At 34.9% G+C, this 15,726-nt stretch overlaps 3 protein-coding genes, 1 long non-coding RNA gene and 1 other non-coding gene across 6 annotated transcripts in view; 2 read left to right on the top strand and 3 right to left on the bottom strand.

Moving 5' to 3' along the window:
• Positions 1-1,992: 1,992 nt before the first annotated feature.
• On the top strand, positions 1,993-4,491 carry LOC111807236 (3-ketoacyl-CoA synthase 19-like). The gene is made up of 3 exons (XM_023692876.1): positions 1,993-2,785; positions 3,590-3,953; positions 4,040-4,491. The coding sequence occupies exons 1-3, from the start codon at positions 2,006-2,008 to the stop codon at positions 4,303-4,305; spliced, it is 1,410 nt and encodes a 469-aa protein (XP_023548644.1). The 5' UTR covers positions 1,993-2,005; the 3' UTR covers positions 4,306-4,491.
• Positions 4,492-6,138: 1,647 nt separating this feature from the next.
• LOC111782895 lies at positions 6,139-6,254 on the bottom strand. Its single transcript, XR_002813220.1, has one exon. It is a non-coding gene; the product is annotated as a U5 spliceosomal RNA (small nuclear RNA).
• A 726-nt stretch (positions 6,255-6,980) lies between these two features.
• On the bottom strand, positions 6,981-8,471 carry LOC111781873 (probable membrane-associated kinase regulator 4). Its single transcript, XM_023662602.1, has one exon. The coding sequence runs from the start codon at positions 8,469-8,471 to the stop codon at positions 7,407-7,409; it is 1,065 nt and encodes a 354-aa protein (XP_023518370.1). The 3' UTR covers positions 6,981-7,406.
• Positions 8,472-10,620: 2,149 nt separating this feature from the next.
• Positions 10,621-15,726, bottom strand: part of LOC111807243 — a gene marked incomplete in the record, with an annotated part of 11,029 nt that continues 5,923 nt past the window's right edge. For both annotated transcript variants that reach the window (XM_023692893.1, XM_023692887.1), the window contains 8 exon segments: positions 10,621-11,249; positions 11,351-11,421; positions 12,876-12,966; positions 13,046-13,113; positions 13,237-13,303; positions 14,439-14,569; positions 14,664-14,771; positions 15,250-15,315. In XM_023692893.1, coding sequence (XP_023548661.1) covers positions 10,874-11,249; positions 11,351-11,421; positions 12,876-12,966; positions 13,046-13,113; positions 13,237-13,303; positions 14,439-14,569; positions 14,664-14,771; positions 15,250-15,315 — 978 coding nt within the window.
• Positions 10,884-12,821, top strand: LOC111807257. Its single transcript, XR_002816937.1, has 2 exons — positions 10,884-11,259; positions 12,427-12,821. It is a non-coding gene; the product is annotated as an uncharacterized LOC111807257 (long non-coding RNA).

Below are 15,726 nucleotides of genomic sequence, written 5' to 3' on the forward strand. Positions count from 1 at the left end.
ATGTGAATAAAAAAATTAATTGACCACATATAAATTCATTTAATTATTAAAAAAATAAAATCCAACTAATTTCCCATTAAAAAAAAAAGGTCAAATCCAGGTTGGGCTGAGAATATTGACCCGATTGGGGCAATGGGCTATTGGGCTATTGGGCTATTGGGCCATGGACTTTGTTCAGACATGGATTTAAAAATCTCTTAAAATAATAATTATACTCAAAATAATTTAGTCGCGGAAAAACTAAATAAATAATTTTCATAAATTTTGATTTGATTTTCATCCTATTTAAAATTATATATTAATTTCAGAAATGATTTCTTTGGTAGCCTTTTTATTTTTTTCTTTTATGANTTTTTTTTTTTTTTTTTTTTTTTTTTTTTTTTGTAATTTTTAAAACTTAGAATGGTTTTAAAAAAATAGATATAATGTTTTTTTTTAAAAGAAAAATAAAGAAATGGGTAACAAACAAAATAATTTTTTAAAAAATAAGGAACTAAAAATAAAATCATGAAAAGATTTTTAAGTTTTTAAATTTTTATAACATTTAAAATATATATATATATATATATATGAGAGTGGTATTAATAGCCTAGATCCTATCAAATATTTCTCATTCAATAATTATTATTTTATAAAAAATATTATATTTTTTTATTAATAATAGTATTTTAAATAATTTTTTTTTTATCTATAATATTTTAAAAAAAATTATTAAAAACTACCACCTACCCTAAACTAAATATGTACTATGTTATTAGGTTAAAATTAATTATTTCATACTATAAAGTAGATCAGATATCAAAATCGTAGTAGTTACATTGAAAATCTTGTAACATGGTAATGAGAAGTTATAGAAGGCCGACCTTTTAGGTAAAATAAAAAAATAATTATACCATGTTAAGTAAGGTGCATAATAAATAATATCATATTAATGTAATAAATATATCTTAATAATAAACCATATAATTTAAGCGACACCTAATAAAATAAAAAAGTAACCATCAAATTTAAGTGAGACAGATAAAATCCATCGGTATGAAAACTATATCTAACTAAAATGTTAGCTAATAAAAGTTGAAAAAAAAATTAAAATTTTGACTAAAAGTTATAATAATTAAAGGCTCTAATTCTATTGGACCAAAAGGTCATGGTTTAATTAATGAGATTCAATTTTTCAATTTTAGTATATAGTTTTTTTTTTTATAATAACGTTAAAATTTGTCATTTCCTTAATACATGTACTTAAAATTATATTAATTATTCTTCAACGATAAGAAAATATTATAATTATAATAATTATTTCTAAAAATGGAAAATTTTGAAAATTTAAAAAGATCAACTAAATCAATAAATTTATATCTTTTGGAAAGAATTTAAATACTTATTAAAAAAAATATTATAAAATGTCCATACTTATTAAATACTTTTTAAATTTTTTTTTATTGATATCTTAATAGCAAAATAAAAATTTATCTATTAAAATTCTTATACAATAAAGAAGTAAATTTTAAAAAAAATGAAAAATTATATATATATATATATATATATATATATATATATATATATATATATATATATATATATATATATGTGATGTCGCACGTTGGTTGACCGGAGAACAAACCACCCTTTATAAGGGGTAGAAATCTTATCATACCAGATACTTTAAAGTGTTGAGGGGAAGCCCGAAAGGAAAAACCCAAAAAAGATAATATCTATTAGCTATGAATCGGGTTGTTACAAATGGTATAGAGTTGGACGTGGGATGATGTGCCAGTCTTCTCGCTAACACGAGTCGGTGTGTCAGTAAGGACGTTGGGCCCAAAGGAGGTGGATTTAGGGCGGTCCCACGTCAAGCTTTCAACACGGTGTGCCAGTAAGGACGTTGAGCCCAAAGGAGGTAGATTGAGGGCGGTCCCACGTCAAGCTTTGAGTCTTCCATGGCTTTAAATTATGAGTACCAAACAATCTGAATCCATTTGAGAGGAAACATTCTAAAGGCACCATGGAAGAACTGATGATGGCAATATCTTTCATTCTCTTCCTCTTCACACTCATCAAGCTCCTCCTCCAATGGAGAAACCAACCCTCTTGCTACATGCTAGCCTACCAATGCTACAAACCCTCCGACCCGACACGAAAACTCGACACCGATTCATGCGTACGAGTCATCCTCCGCAACAAAAACCTCGGCCTCGACGAGTACAGATTCCTTCTCAAGACCATCGTCAGCTCCGGCATTGGCGAACACACCTACGCCCCAAAGAACGTGATCGAAGGCCGTGAAGAAACCCCAACCCTAAACGACTCCCTCTCGGAAATGGACGACATCATTTTCGACACGCTCGATAACCTTTTTGCTAAGACTAATGTTTCTCCTTCCGACATCAAAATATTGGTCGTTAGCGTGTCGTTGTTCTCGCCGTCGCCTTGCTTGACATCGAGGATCGTGAACCGTTACAAGATGAGGGAAGATGTGAAGGCTTTTAATCTGTCGGGAATGGGGTGTAGTGCGAGCATTGTGGCTATTGATTTGGTGAATAATTTGTTTAAGTGTTATGAGAATTGCTATGCCATTGTTGTAGCTACGGAGTCTATTGGGCCCAATTGGTATAGTGGGAAGGAGAAACAAATGATTCTTTCAAACTGTTTGTTCCGGTCGGGTGGGTGTTCGATGCTTTTCACGAATAGAAGAGATTTGAGACATCAAGCCATGTTGAAGCTTAAATGTTTGGTTCGGACACATCTCGGAGCTAACGATGAAGCATATCAATGTTGTATTCAGGTAACAATTTATGTTTTACACGTTATGATAACGGCGTGTTCGAATTCTTATCGCTTTTACACTAGAGAGGGTCGCACTACTCTCTCATGGAGGTGAAAGAATAGAATCTCAAATCTCGAACCTCTTAGTTGAAAATATATGTCTAAATCAGTTGAGGTTTACGTTGGTTAAACAGGGTCGGGAACGGGAAAGAAAATGGTGGTGGGTTCCTCAAATGTCTTCTGTATGTCTTGTGTCTTAAGGTTGAAGATGATAACGGATATCGAGGGTTTAGACTAACAAAGAACTTCTTAGTTGAAGACAAAACCAGTTGAGTTACGTTGTCTCGTGTCGTAAGGTTTACGTTGGTTAAACAGGGTCGGGAACGGGAAAGAAAATGGTGGTGGGTTCCTCAAACGTCTTCTGTATGTCTTGTGTCTTAAGGTTGAAGATGATAACGGTTATCGAGGGTTTAGACTAACAAATAACCTCTTAGTTGAAAATATGTGTCTAAACCATTTGAGTTACGTTTAGGTTTACGTTGGTTTAACAGGGTCGGGAAAGAAAATGGTGGTCGGTTCCTCAAACGTCTTCTGTATGTCTTGTGTCTTTAAGGTTGAAGACGATAACGGATATCGAGGGTTTTAGGCTAACAAAGAACATTTTAATTGAAATATATGTTCAAATTAGTTGACTTACGTTATCTCGAGTCTTAAGATTCACGTTGGTTAAACAGGGTCGGGAAAGGGGATGGAGGCGGGTTTCTCGAACCTCTTTTGTAAACCACGACTAAATTTAAAAGTTTACATCGTGTTGTGTTTTAAGGTGGAAGACGATAGCGGATATCGAGGGTTTAGGTTAACAAAGAACCTCCCAAAAGCAGCTGCAAAAATATTTGCAATGAATTTAAGGGTTTTAGTGCCAAAGATTTTGCCATTAAGGGAGCTACTTCATCTAGTCATAGCTAACTCTCTGAGCCAAAAGAAACCAAAAGAAGCCATGGGAGGAGGAGGAGGAGGAGGAGGTCAAGTTGTAGGTTTGAATCTCAAGACAGGCGTGGACCACTTCTGCATCCACCCTGGCGGGCGAGCCGTTATCGACAGTGTCGGTAAAAGTTTAGGTCTCAACAGTTACGATCTCGAGCCAGCTCGAATGGCTCTGCATCGATTCGGAAACACTTCATCGGCAGGTAACCTCAATCTCTGAATAAGACTATATCATAAACTGGGTCTCTCTCGGGATCGTAATATCGTCATTCTCGAGTGGTACGTGCAGGATTTTGGTACGTGTTCGGGTACATGGAAGCGAAAAAGAGGCTGAAGAAAGGGGATAGGATATTAATGATAAGCTTTGGAGCAGGATTCAAGTGCAATAATTGTGCATGGGAAGTTAGTAGAGATTTGGAAGATGAAAATGTGTGGAAGGATTGCATTCAAAGTTACCCTCTTCAAAATTTGGTGAACCCTTTCATGGAGAAGTACAGTTGGATCTATGATGAGTGCTTGAACTTCATTAGAACAATCGAATTAACCTCTACCTAATTTCCTTTTTATTTAGTTTTTTAATTCCAATAAATAAATTTAATCGTAATACGATATCTACTTATAAAAATTAAAGGGTGGACGGATATTATATTCCCGTCCTCGTCTCTGCTTTGCTTTTGCTTAGAGTGTGGAAGACTGTGTTGTAATATTGAAATTTAAGTTTATAAAAAATATATTGAAGAATATATTATTATTATTTTTTTTTTTTTTTGTTATGAAATATTTTTGGATTCCTTAAATTCGTTCTAACCATTCGATATATAATTAAATTATAATCGCTTGATCTACTCATATATTGTAATAGCTTAAGCTCACTGTTAACAGATATTGTTCATTTTGGCTTGTTACTTATTGTGGTCAGCCTCATGGTTTTAAAACGCATTTGTTAGGGAGATGTTTCAATGCCCTTAATGTTTCATATGCACTCCTTTGGAGGCAGTGTTCTCGTTGGCACACTACTTGATGGTTTGATTCTGATATCATTTGTAATAGCTCGGGTTCACTGCTAGTAGATATTGTCTATTTTAGCTTGTTACGTTAAGGGGTTTTCAGACAGTTTTTGGTGTGATTCTATGTGCGGTTGTGCATGAAACGTGTAGCCTCAGCCATGCAAGCAGAAGCAGGCGGAAGGATTGATGAAGCAATAAATTGGTCAAACGAAATCTCTGAAATTTGTGCCCTTTTCAATAACTCTCTTTCTGACGCTATTTGTCAACTTGTTTTTTGCTACTTCAAAGAAGTAAATAACCAACCAACCCCCCTTCACTCTCATGATTTCAGATGGTATGAATAAACTTCCATTTTAATGAATCTTCAGCTGTTTAAAGTAACCATATGTTGAAATTCTAGCTCGTGGAACTTTAGTTTATATGATTTGTAAATACGTTAATATGTGAGATTATATATTGGTTGGAGAGGAGCGCTGTGTCAACCTCTCTCTAAAAGACGCGTTTTAAAATCGAATATCTACTAACAGTGAGCTTGGACTATTACAGAAGCTCATCAATACATAGACATAAACTCTTATTTAGTTGCAATCCAAAATCGTTTAATGAGGTCCGTGTTGCTTTATTTTGTCCAACTATTTGATTTCTTGAACATTTGCGTTGCAATATTGGTTAAACATATTAGTTCAACATGTTTAGTATTTAAAAATTTACGTCACTCATATTTTTCTTAACCGTTCTTAGATTCTCAATTTGACATGATACCCTATTGATCATCTTCAACGTCGTAACTTCTTATTTATCGAAATGTCTAAATATGGTACGGTTATTTCGTTATTTTCTCTCGTCATGTGAGCTTTGAAGGCAATGTCTGAGAATTTTGCAGAAGAAACGAAAGGTCTGTTTAGACAACATTTTGTGCGTTATAAATGCTGTTTCATAGAGTTGTTGAGATAAGAAGGTAATATTGAAACCATATTTCTTTTACTTTCCTCTGCTTTCTCATATGTTAGAACAAAACCACATCTTATTCACATTTAATTTCTTGTTTTTTTAGATTCACTAAATCAAATAAATTTCTATTTGGTGAATTTATTTTACAAAAGTCAATATTTTAATCTATTTTTTCAGTTGTTTCATATTCTAGACTTTTAACCAAAAAAATAAGAAATTAATTGGAAAATATTTTAATTTAATAAATTTCTAGTTTTTTCATGGTCCGTTAGTTTAATTCCTTAATTAAATTAGTCAATTTAATCCTATCGACATGAGACAACCTTCATAAAAATCCGTACAAAAACATTGATAACCAAACCACACCTTTAAAAATTGAAATAACTATCTACTTTAGAATATAAAATTTAGAACTTAATTTGGTGTGGGAACCACTCCTGAGGAGGGCCCCTCCAAAAATAGGCGTATGCCGCCGTATGCGGCGAACACACGGTATTCTTTAGTAAAAGGCGAAAGAATAGTTCGCTCTGTGTTCACCGCACGGCTCCGTGAGAGGAACCTCAGCCGGGTGGCTTCTTTTATAGCTATGGGAATCGCTCCAAAACGTGAGACTTAGCGATGTGGGACAAAATGAATATAAGATTTCAGAGTTTCCTTCTAATAATATATCCATTTTTCATTCTCCTAGTCAGCAAAAAAAAAGAAAAAAAAAAAAAAAAAACTTATATTTCTTCATAGATTTTTCACTTGGTGTTCGTAGGAATTTTTTTTTCTTTATTTTTAACTAATTTGCGGTTTGATTTTCATCCTGTTGGTTTGGCAGATGATGAACTGAAACAACTTGACTCATGAAACATTGAACTTGGAAAGACCTAACTAATTTGGTTTTGCTAGCACATCTAAACGACCTAAGTGTTCGGAGTCCTTCCTTTTTTCTGTGATTATGGAGCTCTAAATTGATTGATTCTTCGCAAGATTTCTTCAGATTATATGTTGATGCCGCCGATTATTCAATTTTGAGCGTCGACTTTGCGGTCTGTTGATCCAGGTAAAATTTTAAGTAACATGCATTGCCGTCTTCTAGTTTCGATTGAACTGCTAAGTGAAAAGCTCAGAGAATGATTCTGTCAATTTCGCGAATGAGATTTTAGGTTACATTGATGGAGAGTGCATGAGATTCTATATTGCTTTACTTTTTCGAACATCGGGGATTTGTGTGTAGAAATGCACAAAGCACGAGAGTGTATAATATAGGATTTTCTGAGACCTAAGCCTGTGTATATTCAAGTACATGCATCCCGATTCTAGGCTTTACAATTTCAAGCTATAGATTGCCTAATGTTTCAAACCTGAATAGCAGATAATTCCCCCTGCATAATGGGATTTTTTATTCGAGTGAATAGCTCGAGGAGCAGGGGCTTCCTTCTTTCCGGCATGGGGTTGGGGTCTATGAATTTGGTTGATTGAATACAACATCTTTGGTTTTTTATGTATTAGAGATTTGAGTCTATGCAGTTAAAACGTTGGAAATAGTTGCTGAAATTGGTTGAGATAGGCATGTTATGTTGCATTTTCATTAAGTCCTACATGTTGTACCCAATAGTACAAATTACAGATAGCCATGAACTACATTTTGCGTTTAGTTATAGCATACCCAACGTAGGAATCTTGTAAGAAGAAAGATTTCATTATATCTTATCATTCTCTATCAATCTCTATCAGCCCCTGCAAAGTTACTGGTATTTCCTGATCATCAGAAACTGCCAGGGTGGATGATGATAATAAGTAAATCCCAACTTCGCTAACTGTCTTCTTTGAAGGTAATGGTTGCTGAGATTGAGACCGCTTGCAGTGTGCAATGGCTCCCTGAACTGAGTTCTCAAACTCTGAATTCATACCGCCGCATACCTTTTGAAAATGCCCTTTCGAATCGTTTGGACATGAAGAGGAAGTGGGATGCAACGTTGCAGAAGATGATGGCTTGATATTTGGTTGTCTCTTAATGGCCAGTGAGAACGATCTTCTGTTGTGATCCATATTGCCTTTTTCCTTATTCAAATTGGCAATAGAGATTGGAATTTGTCCCAATGGCTTTCTCTTTTCCAATTTAGCACCCTTCTTTGAGCATTCATTGGCTTTTGAAGCTAATCCTTCATCTGCTATCTTTGTAGCTGCTGCAGTGGACTCCTCTGAGCAACCTGATTTGGTGAACAAAGATTTGATGTAAGCTCTGGAAGCTTTCAGCTTGAGACAAAGGGAAGAATGCTTAAGCTTTTTGGTCCAAGACTTTTTCGAACTTTCACCATTCAAATAGCTCGTGTCTGATGAATACTCTAGAAGATATTCGTCTGCATTTAGTTCCCTACTAATCTGACAAGATTCGGAAGGAGAAATGTTGCAGGATTCTAAAGGAGTACTTGTTGCAGTAGGCGAATTGACAGCAGTGGAAAATGGAGTGCTGTAAAATTCTTCAAAAATGTCTATTCTGTAATCATAATCAGAACTAGACTTCTGCAGGAGTTTCTCTACCATTTGCAGGCGTGGGGGACGATGAAGTGGGAGAAGCTTCCCATTGTAGAAGAGCTCATCAGCTGGAGAAGTCGTAGGCTCTCTTTCCCGAGTATTTGAAGACATTTGAAACTCGAACTCTCTGGATTGCCGCGGAGAGCTTTTGGAGTGACAGAGAAAGTTGGAGTACGGACCAATTTCCATATCTATATAGTCATCATCTGCTGAATCATAAGATGGGATGTCAACAGCCATATCTAGTAACTCCCTCGCTCTCTATTGCTAATCTTTGCTGATCTGAAACTATGCTTTATCAGGTGGTTCAAGGGCCGGAGCACCTTTACACCTGAGGATGCTCGACTTTATATCAGGTCCATAGAGATAAAAGTATAGGGAATTTATAAATGACACTCTTTTAATAATGCTTCCAAAGATGAAATTAGAGCATAAATAGAGCTAACCTGCAGGACCAGCATTGACCCATACCACAATTTTATTAATCCTCAGTGAACTATTTTTTTTTTTTTTTTTTTTTTTTTCCTTTTAATACTTAGTGAACTAGATTTCTTTATGCCTGATTTCTCATTGTTCCACTATGCTTGCTGCAAAAGAATGCACTAAAATAGTCTGGTTTCTTTCTTTAGTATCATTCTTTCTAGTGATGTAGAAAACCATTAAGAATTTAAAATAGTGAAATTTTGCATCTTTTTCATGTGGGCTTACTTTGCTTGCAAATCACTGAAACTGGGTAAAATTATTTGTCAACCATTATTAAAAAATCAGTTAACAAAAAGGATTAGCTTAGATGAGACATGGAACTTTATTTCAAAGTTTCCTTTCCAAATGCTAAGCTAGAGTTCTTACAATAGGCACCTGAAAGTTCTTAGTATAGCCATTTTTCTCAACAGCTGCGTGGCTCTCCAGACAAAGATCAGTTTTAAGAGCCAAACCATACCCCAAAACCAGGCTTTTCTGTTCTCCAACAGCATGCTACTTCCTTGACATAAATTAATAAACAAAAACATGATTGGAGACAGCTCCACTGGTTTTATTTCTTTCTTCTGCTGAATTCCTGGGTGGCTTTACTTTTTAACAATCTTACTAATCTGCTTACATCGATTGATGAGTGCTCAAATCTTTTTCCTTCTTTTTTCTCTTTTCTCTTTTCTTTTTTGTTTTATGTGTTTTATATCAAAGGCTACTTTTAAACTGCTCCTATAAATTTCAAGCAATAGGAAAAAGTTCGGATCAAATTGCTTTGTCATCTGCTTTTAATACATTCTCCTCGTTTCTACTATGAATTCTCACTCTCTCCAAAGATAACTTAGTTTAAATTTATGCTTTCTGAAATGGGAACAGGTTTGATATAATTAGCCTCAGAGGGTGAACATGGACTCCACAACCTGTGATGTGCTTAAGAAGTGTGAAACAGGAAGCTTCAGATTTGTCAGGAACTGAAAACTCTGTGGGCTCTGCAAATGTAGCTAACAAGCATAGTATTGAACTCCATTATAAAAAGATTGGAGTTGGGAAGCTCGTGATTGTGTAATTTATGTTGGGTTTGTACAAAGGGATCAGCAATAAAACCTGAGTTTGTGTAATATGATTCATTTCAAAATTTGAATTTTGAAATTTATAATTTTTAAACCGTAACGAATATCGGGGAGTTCTTAATTTGAAATCATAAGGAATATCATAAAAAAATTCTCAATCTATCTCTTAGTTACATATAATTTGTGGTCACTTATTTTATAAATGAGAAGGATTATTGCAAATTGCAGTTCTATACTATTGAAATAAACAATAAATTTTTAACTTTTAGATTTCAGAAACTACACGCATTCAGAAATTCTGGAGAGGGAAAGAGAGAGGAAGGCCACAACTAAGAGCCACCAATGAGATCCATCTCAGAGACCCACTACCCAGAAAATCAGGATAAAAAAGCTATCTTCTTATTGGCCAAGGGTTCTGGATTGTCACAAGAAACCCTTTCTTATCAAGCTAGGGTTCTTATTAGCAAAACAAAGCTGCCCTTTCAAGAAAAACTTGGGCCAGGCAAGTTTTCAGCCCACTACTTTCTGTGCCCTATCCTGGAAGGCAAAGGCATGGAAGCTCCATGAGCCATCATGATGTCCTTCAAAAGATAAATTCTAAGTCTAACAAAATTCACCCAAGGCCACACCAACTAATCTGTCCGGAAAGATTGGGGTCGGGGTCTCCTGATACTAAAAACTTACCTTTAGCCGAGCACTTGTTTCTTAGGAAATAAATATTCGAACTTCTAATCTCTTAGTAGTAAGTATGAAAGATTGGAGTTTCCCACTAATGAATAACCGCCTAAGATACTGCCTCTTTAAAATAGAGATTCGAACTTCTAACTTTTTAGCAACGAGTATATGTTTTAATCAAATGGGCTACCCCTACCTTAGGGATATCAAAAGGGTCATCTTGATTTGACTGTTTCCCTTCATTGGCTTTATATTACAACATATATGTTTCAGAATTTATACAAGTGAACAAATTAAAAAACCACAAGATATACAGAGAACAATTACAGTGGAAAGATTATGATCCAAGCTTGGAGTTTTGGGGATCTTTCTTCATAATAAATTAGGTTGATTCATTCAGGAGGAACATATAATATGTGTATGATAGAGCTAGTTCTTTGAGTCACCTGACCTCAGTTCCCTTTCCAGTTCGTCGAATTCCCATTCACCAATGTCTTCTGTTGAGTAGTCAAGACTCACTTTCCCGAATTCTGATTCCAGCTTCGCGAGCTCAGCGGCAGCATCTACTGTCTGTTCTGCATTCACTGCAGGTAGTACTTCCAGCTGCTTTCCAGTTTCGACTTTTGAGTTCTCGCTGTCTTCTGCCGAAGGTTGTGGAACACTACTCTGCGCCTCCTCTCTAGATTCATTTTCTGCTCTTGGAGGCGGAGTTTCGATTTCTAGATTGGGTCTCTCGATAGAGTCAAAACTCTGCCGCAGTTTTTCAATATCATCAAACAATTCTTGAACTCTAGAATCATCTTTCCTGAATTGAGGTAAAAAGAAGGGTTACTTTTGGGTAATAATGAAATGTGAAGCAGTATTAGAATAGAATTCATGTCACTGAAACTACATTCCTGATCTTACCTGGAAACTTGAGCTTGTTGAGCCAAAAACTGCTCTTTCATGTGATCCACAACACTGAAGGTAGTAATGATCTAGAACAAAAAAGGAAATTAAGGTTAAAAATGTTCAACATCCATGATGAAGTCAACTTTACACTGGGCAGGAAAACTGTAGGCAATGTCCTATAATTTCAACTGGGAACATTTTTTTTACAAAGCATTCATTAGTTTTTGTAAAGAAAATACCAAACAAACCAGAGAGTGCACAGCAAAACAAGCCCCATGTGAGAACCCGCTCAAAATTTTCAAGTCATGTATATCAGTCCCAATTATCTATGTATTAATAAAATGAGAAATAACTCAAAACAAAGAGTAGAAATCGAAAGAAAAGCATTGCAGAGCTGCGCAGCATTCTGCACATCCTAACAATCTTGAACAAATCTAGAATACTTATATTTCCATCCACAAAAATACCCACACAAAAGAGTCAAAGGCCCAGAAAAACATTCAAACCTACCTCTATTATGAAGGGATCAGGAGCTCAGCCAACAAATAGAGCAAAACAAATTACGAACAAAACTCCCCAGAAAGTCGGGAGAAACTTGCCCAATTGCGAGGAGAAAAAAAATAAGGAACTAGAAACGGAAGCCGAAGGATATATGAAAACAGAACTCTTTAATTCTCCTTGAGCAAATTTTATATTTATAAAATATTTATAAATTATCATCTTTCCACTCTTACTTTACACAACCTATTCCCAATAAAAAAAAATGGAAAAAAACCAAGAAAATATGGGATATGCTCTGAGATATGGATTTCCAAAGACTTCTCAACTTTGCATGTGAAGCCAATATTTTCTCTGAAGGTTATGGATTTCAGACCTCCCTAACGAACAGATTTAGACACATCATCCCACCTGTCCAAGCGAGAATCACTTCTTTTTCCCACCCACTCCCGAGGATTCTCATTAACTTCTCCAAAACACTGGTCGCTATGCTTAAATTTTTTAACAGAAAAAAGTGACTGGATAAAGGTAAATCTTCCTCAAAAGAAATATTTTTCCAAGGGCAGTCTGTTTTCAACTTTTTCCTATGATAGGTTCCTAATAAATGCCTGACGGAGACAAAGGTAGCAAGGTATCACAAGAAGCAGGACGACCAGAAAACCAACCAAAAACCAGCATGTTAAGCAATGTGGAATATACAAAGCCTATAATCAATCTCTCCGGGCCTCCTATTGGTCAACATGGCTTGGAAGGAATTCGCAGATCTTCCATTATAAAGAACAGTGATCTGATAGTTTTTTTTTCTTAATCTCTTACCTATTTAGCCATCATTGGTGTAAATTGTCTCCTCTGTTTGTAATAATAGCTTGACTGCTCGTATTGCCAATTGGAAAACTTTTTTGTAAGTTTCCTTAGGCATGGGATTTTCATTCCCCCACATTTTGTAATTTCATCTCATCAAATGTAAAATAAGAACTAGTTATGCTGCCATTCCACGCTTTAAGCAAGCAGAATCTGTGAAAGTGTAATGGGAAGTTTATACCTTAGCTTCATAACCCAGATATTCCCTTTCAAGATTATTTGTAGGGCTTAGAACTTTTGACTCGTCATTTTCCAGTATGGATTCTTCCGACCTGTCCAGAATGACCTGATAGATAAGAAACCTTGCTTCGGGACAAAATAGGATTTTGATAACAAAAGGGAAAAGGTTACCTCAGCCTCAAATTCTTTAAATTCTCCACAAATTTTTCAATACGGCTGATTGACGGCTCCAACTCTTTCTATATCAGATGATCCATGCAAGGTTTCGAACATATGGGAGGTCAGAGCTTATTCATAAATTAAAAATCATAATTCATTCTACATTTAGGATACATGTATTCTTCAGATAATATTATGAATACCTTATAAGCAGATAGAAGATCAATAGCCAAGTTGACAAAGTAACCTTCATGTTTTTCCAACGCATCGCTTTAGAAGGAAAAGAAGCAAGCGTCTAAGTGTAACAAAACTTGATTGCGAGAAGAAACATTATACAATGATCTTTTGCATATTCCCTCACTAGAGCACTCCAAGAAAAAGCCCTTGGGAAAGTTCTAATATAACCATAAATATTGATGAAAAATAACAAACACGCCAATAAAATACATACTTGACCTCCTTCTCCTTATTTTCTCTATGTAGGCATTGGATATTCCACGTATCTTCCAGAAAATTAATCCACATATTCAAAACATTTGATTCTGCCTTACACGAGGAAATGGATTTTAACAGCTCATCTTCCTGAAAGCATTCAGAGAGAACATGTAATGGATAAAGATGAGAACATACATGAAAATAACACACCAAGACAGCAAAAGTAAGCAAAAAAATGCACCCTTGTCTTTAAATGTGCGACAATCTTGTTATTGGCCTCCTCAAACTGATCTCTCTCTTCCACCATATTCCGAAGGCGTGCATGTGCAGCAGCCAAGGATATGTTAACCTGCGCCGTATAGTGACACCATATGTTCAGAGTTACAGAAGTATATTGAAAGTGGAAGAAACATAAAATTTCAACCCTTTTTGCAATCTGCAAATTGAAAAGGGGGAAAAAGTATTTCTCTTATTGATTTTTGTTAACAAGAAACCCAAAACACCCTTCAACCACAGTGATTTTTTTAAACAAGAAACAGATACATTCAAAGAAAGAGGAAGACAGCCATTTATTAGTTTCACGTGGAAAAGAGTTCAATAAGCCATAAACAATTTCTCTTATTGAAGTCCTAAACAGATAATACAGAGAATATCAACACATATCAGCAAAGGAAAAGCAGCTAACGTATGAATTCTAGTTCAATATCATTTAGGAAACTGGGATCTTTACCTATGATCTGTAATGTGCTTTTCAGCTTTCACACAGGAGTTTGAAAGAGACTCTGACAAGACTTTCAATTTATCAATCTGTATATAAGTAGACATNAAACTTGATTGCGAGAAGAAACATTATACAATGATCTTTTGCATATTCCCTCACTAGAGCACTCCAAGAAAAAGCCCTTGGGAAAGTTCTAATATAACCATAAATATTGATGAAAAATAACAAACACGCCAATAAAATACATACTTGACCTCCTTCTCCTTATTTTCTCTATGTAGGCATTGGATATTCCACGTATCTTCCAGAAAATTAATCCACATATTCAAAACATTTGATTCTGCCTTACACGAGGAAATGGATTTTAACAGCTCATCTTCCTGAAAGCATTCAGAGAGAACATGTAATGGATAAAGATGAGAACATACATGAAAATAACACACCAAGACAGCAAAAGTAAGCAAAAAAATGCACCCTTGTCTTTAAATGTGCGACAATCTTGTTATTGGCCTCCTCAAACTGATCTCTCTCTTCCACCATATTCCGAAGGCGTGCATGTGCAGCAGCCAAGGATATGTTAACCTGCGCCGTATAGTGACACCATATGTTCAGAGTTACAGAAGTATATTGAAAGTGGAAGAAACATAAAATTTCAACCCCCCCTTTTTTAACCCATTTATCAGTAAGCGTAGTCGGGGAAAAAGAAAATAGAGGCGGAGGCTAAAGCCTGAAACGTATCCACTGAGGGAACCATAGAAATGAAAAGTAGATTAAGTCTGATAAAGGAAAAACCATAGTGAACTCTCTCAATCGAGGGACCAAAGACATCAAGATAGAAAACACATGAAAATAAGCTTTCTAACATTACAAGTTTACAAATTTATATGAGAATCCACAGGCATCTTGGGCATCTCGGGCACTGGAATGACCTCTATATCAATGAAAATACTAATTGCATAAAACTCATGTACAAGTTCAGTGAATGAGCAGCACAAGTGAAACTCATTTCTTCATTATATCATGGTAAACCATGAGATCTGGGTTGGAATACGAGAAAAACCTTTTTTAATTGAGCTTCAATATCATCTCTCTGTCTTTCAAGTTCTGCAATTTCTGTAGTTAGTTCCTGTAAATAATTGAAAAATAAACTTAAGTTTGTTGTAATTAAGTGCCGTTTCTATATCTCTACCACATACGTAACACAGAGTTCAAAACAGATATGAAATGTGATTGAACATACACAATAAAATAACATTGCAAAGTAGGTCCTCGATACAATTCTCGATCAAAGACACCAAGATCCTGACATGAGGTTGAGAATTATTTTTAAATTTTGTTTTTAAAAACTGTTTAGCTATCTGATTTTGAATGATTATTTTCTATTATTTTGAATTTGTTAAATTGGTTGGTGAAGATATTTATAATTTGTCTTTTGCCTTTCATTTATTTTTATATTGTTCTTTTTTTTTTTTTTTTTTTTTTTTTTTTTTTTTTTTTTTTTTTTTTTTTTTTTTTTTTTTTTTTTTTTTTTTTTTTT

The sequence above is a fragment of the Cucurbita pepo genome, chromosome LG01 (assembly GCF_002806865.2).
Source record: "Cucurbita pepo subsp. pepo cultivar mu-cu-16 chromosome LG01, ASM280686v2, whole genome shotgun sequence".
Taxonomy (NCBI): Eukaryota; Viridiplantae; Streptophyta; class Magnoliopsida; order Cucurbitales; family Cucurbitaceae; genus Cucurbita; species Cucurbita pepo.

Coding starts and splice junctions, on each gene's coding strand:
- LOC111781873 (XM_023662602.1), bottom strand. CDS start 8,471: ATGGCTGTTGACATCCCATCTTATGATTCAGCAGATGATGACTATATA.
- LOC111807236 (XM_023692876.1), top strand. CDS start 2,006: ATGGAAGAACTGATGATGGCAATATCTTTCATTCTCTTCCTCTTCACA. Junction 2,786..3,589: donor CATATCAATGTTGTATTCAG/GTAACAATTTAT, acceptor TTGTGTTTTAAG/GTGGAAGACGATAGCGGATA. Junction 3,954..4,039: donor CGGAAACACTTCATCGGCAG/GTAACCTCAATC, acceptor TGGTACGTGCAG/GATTTTGGTACGTGTTCGGG.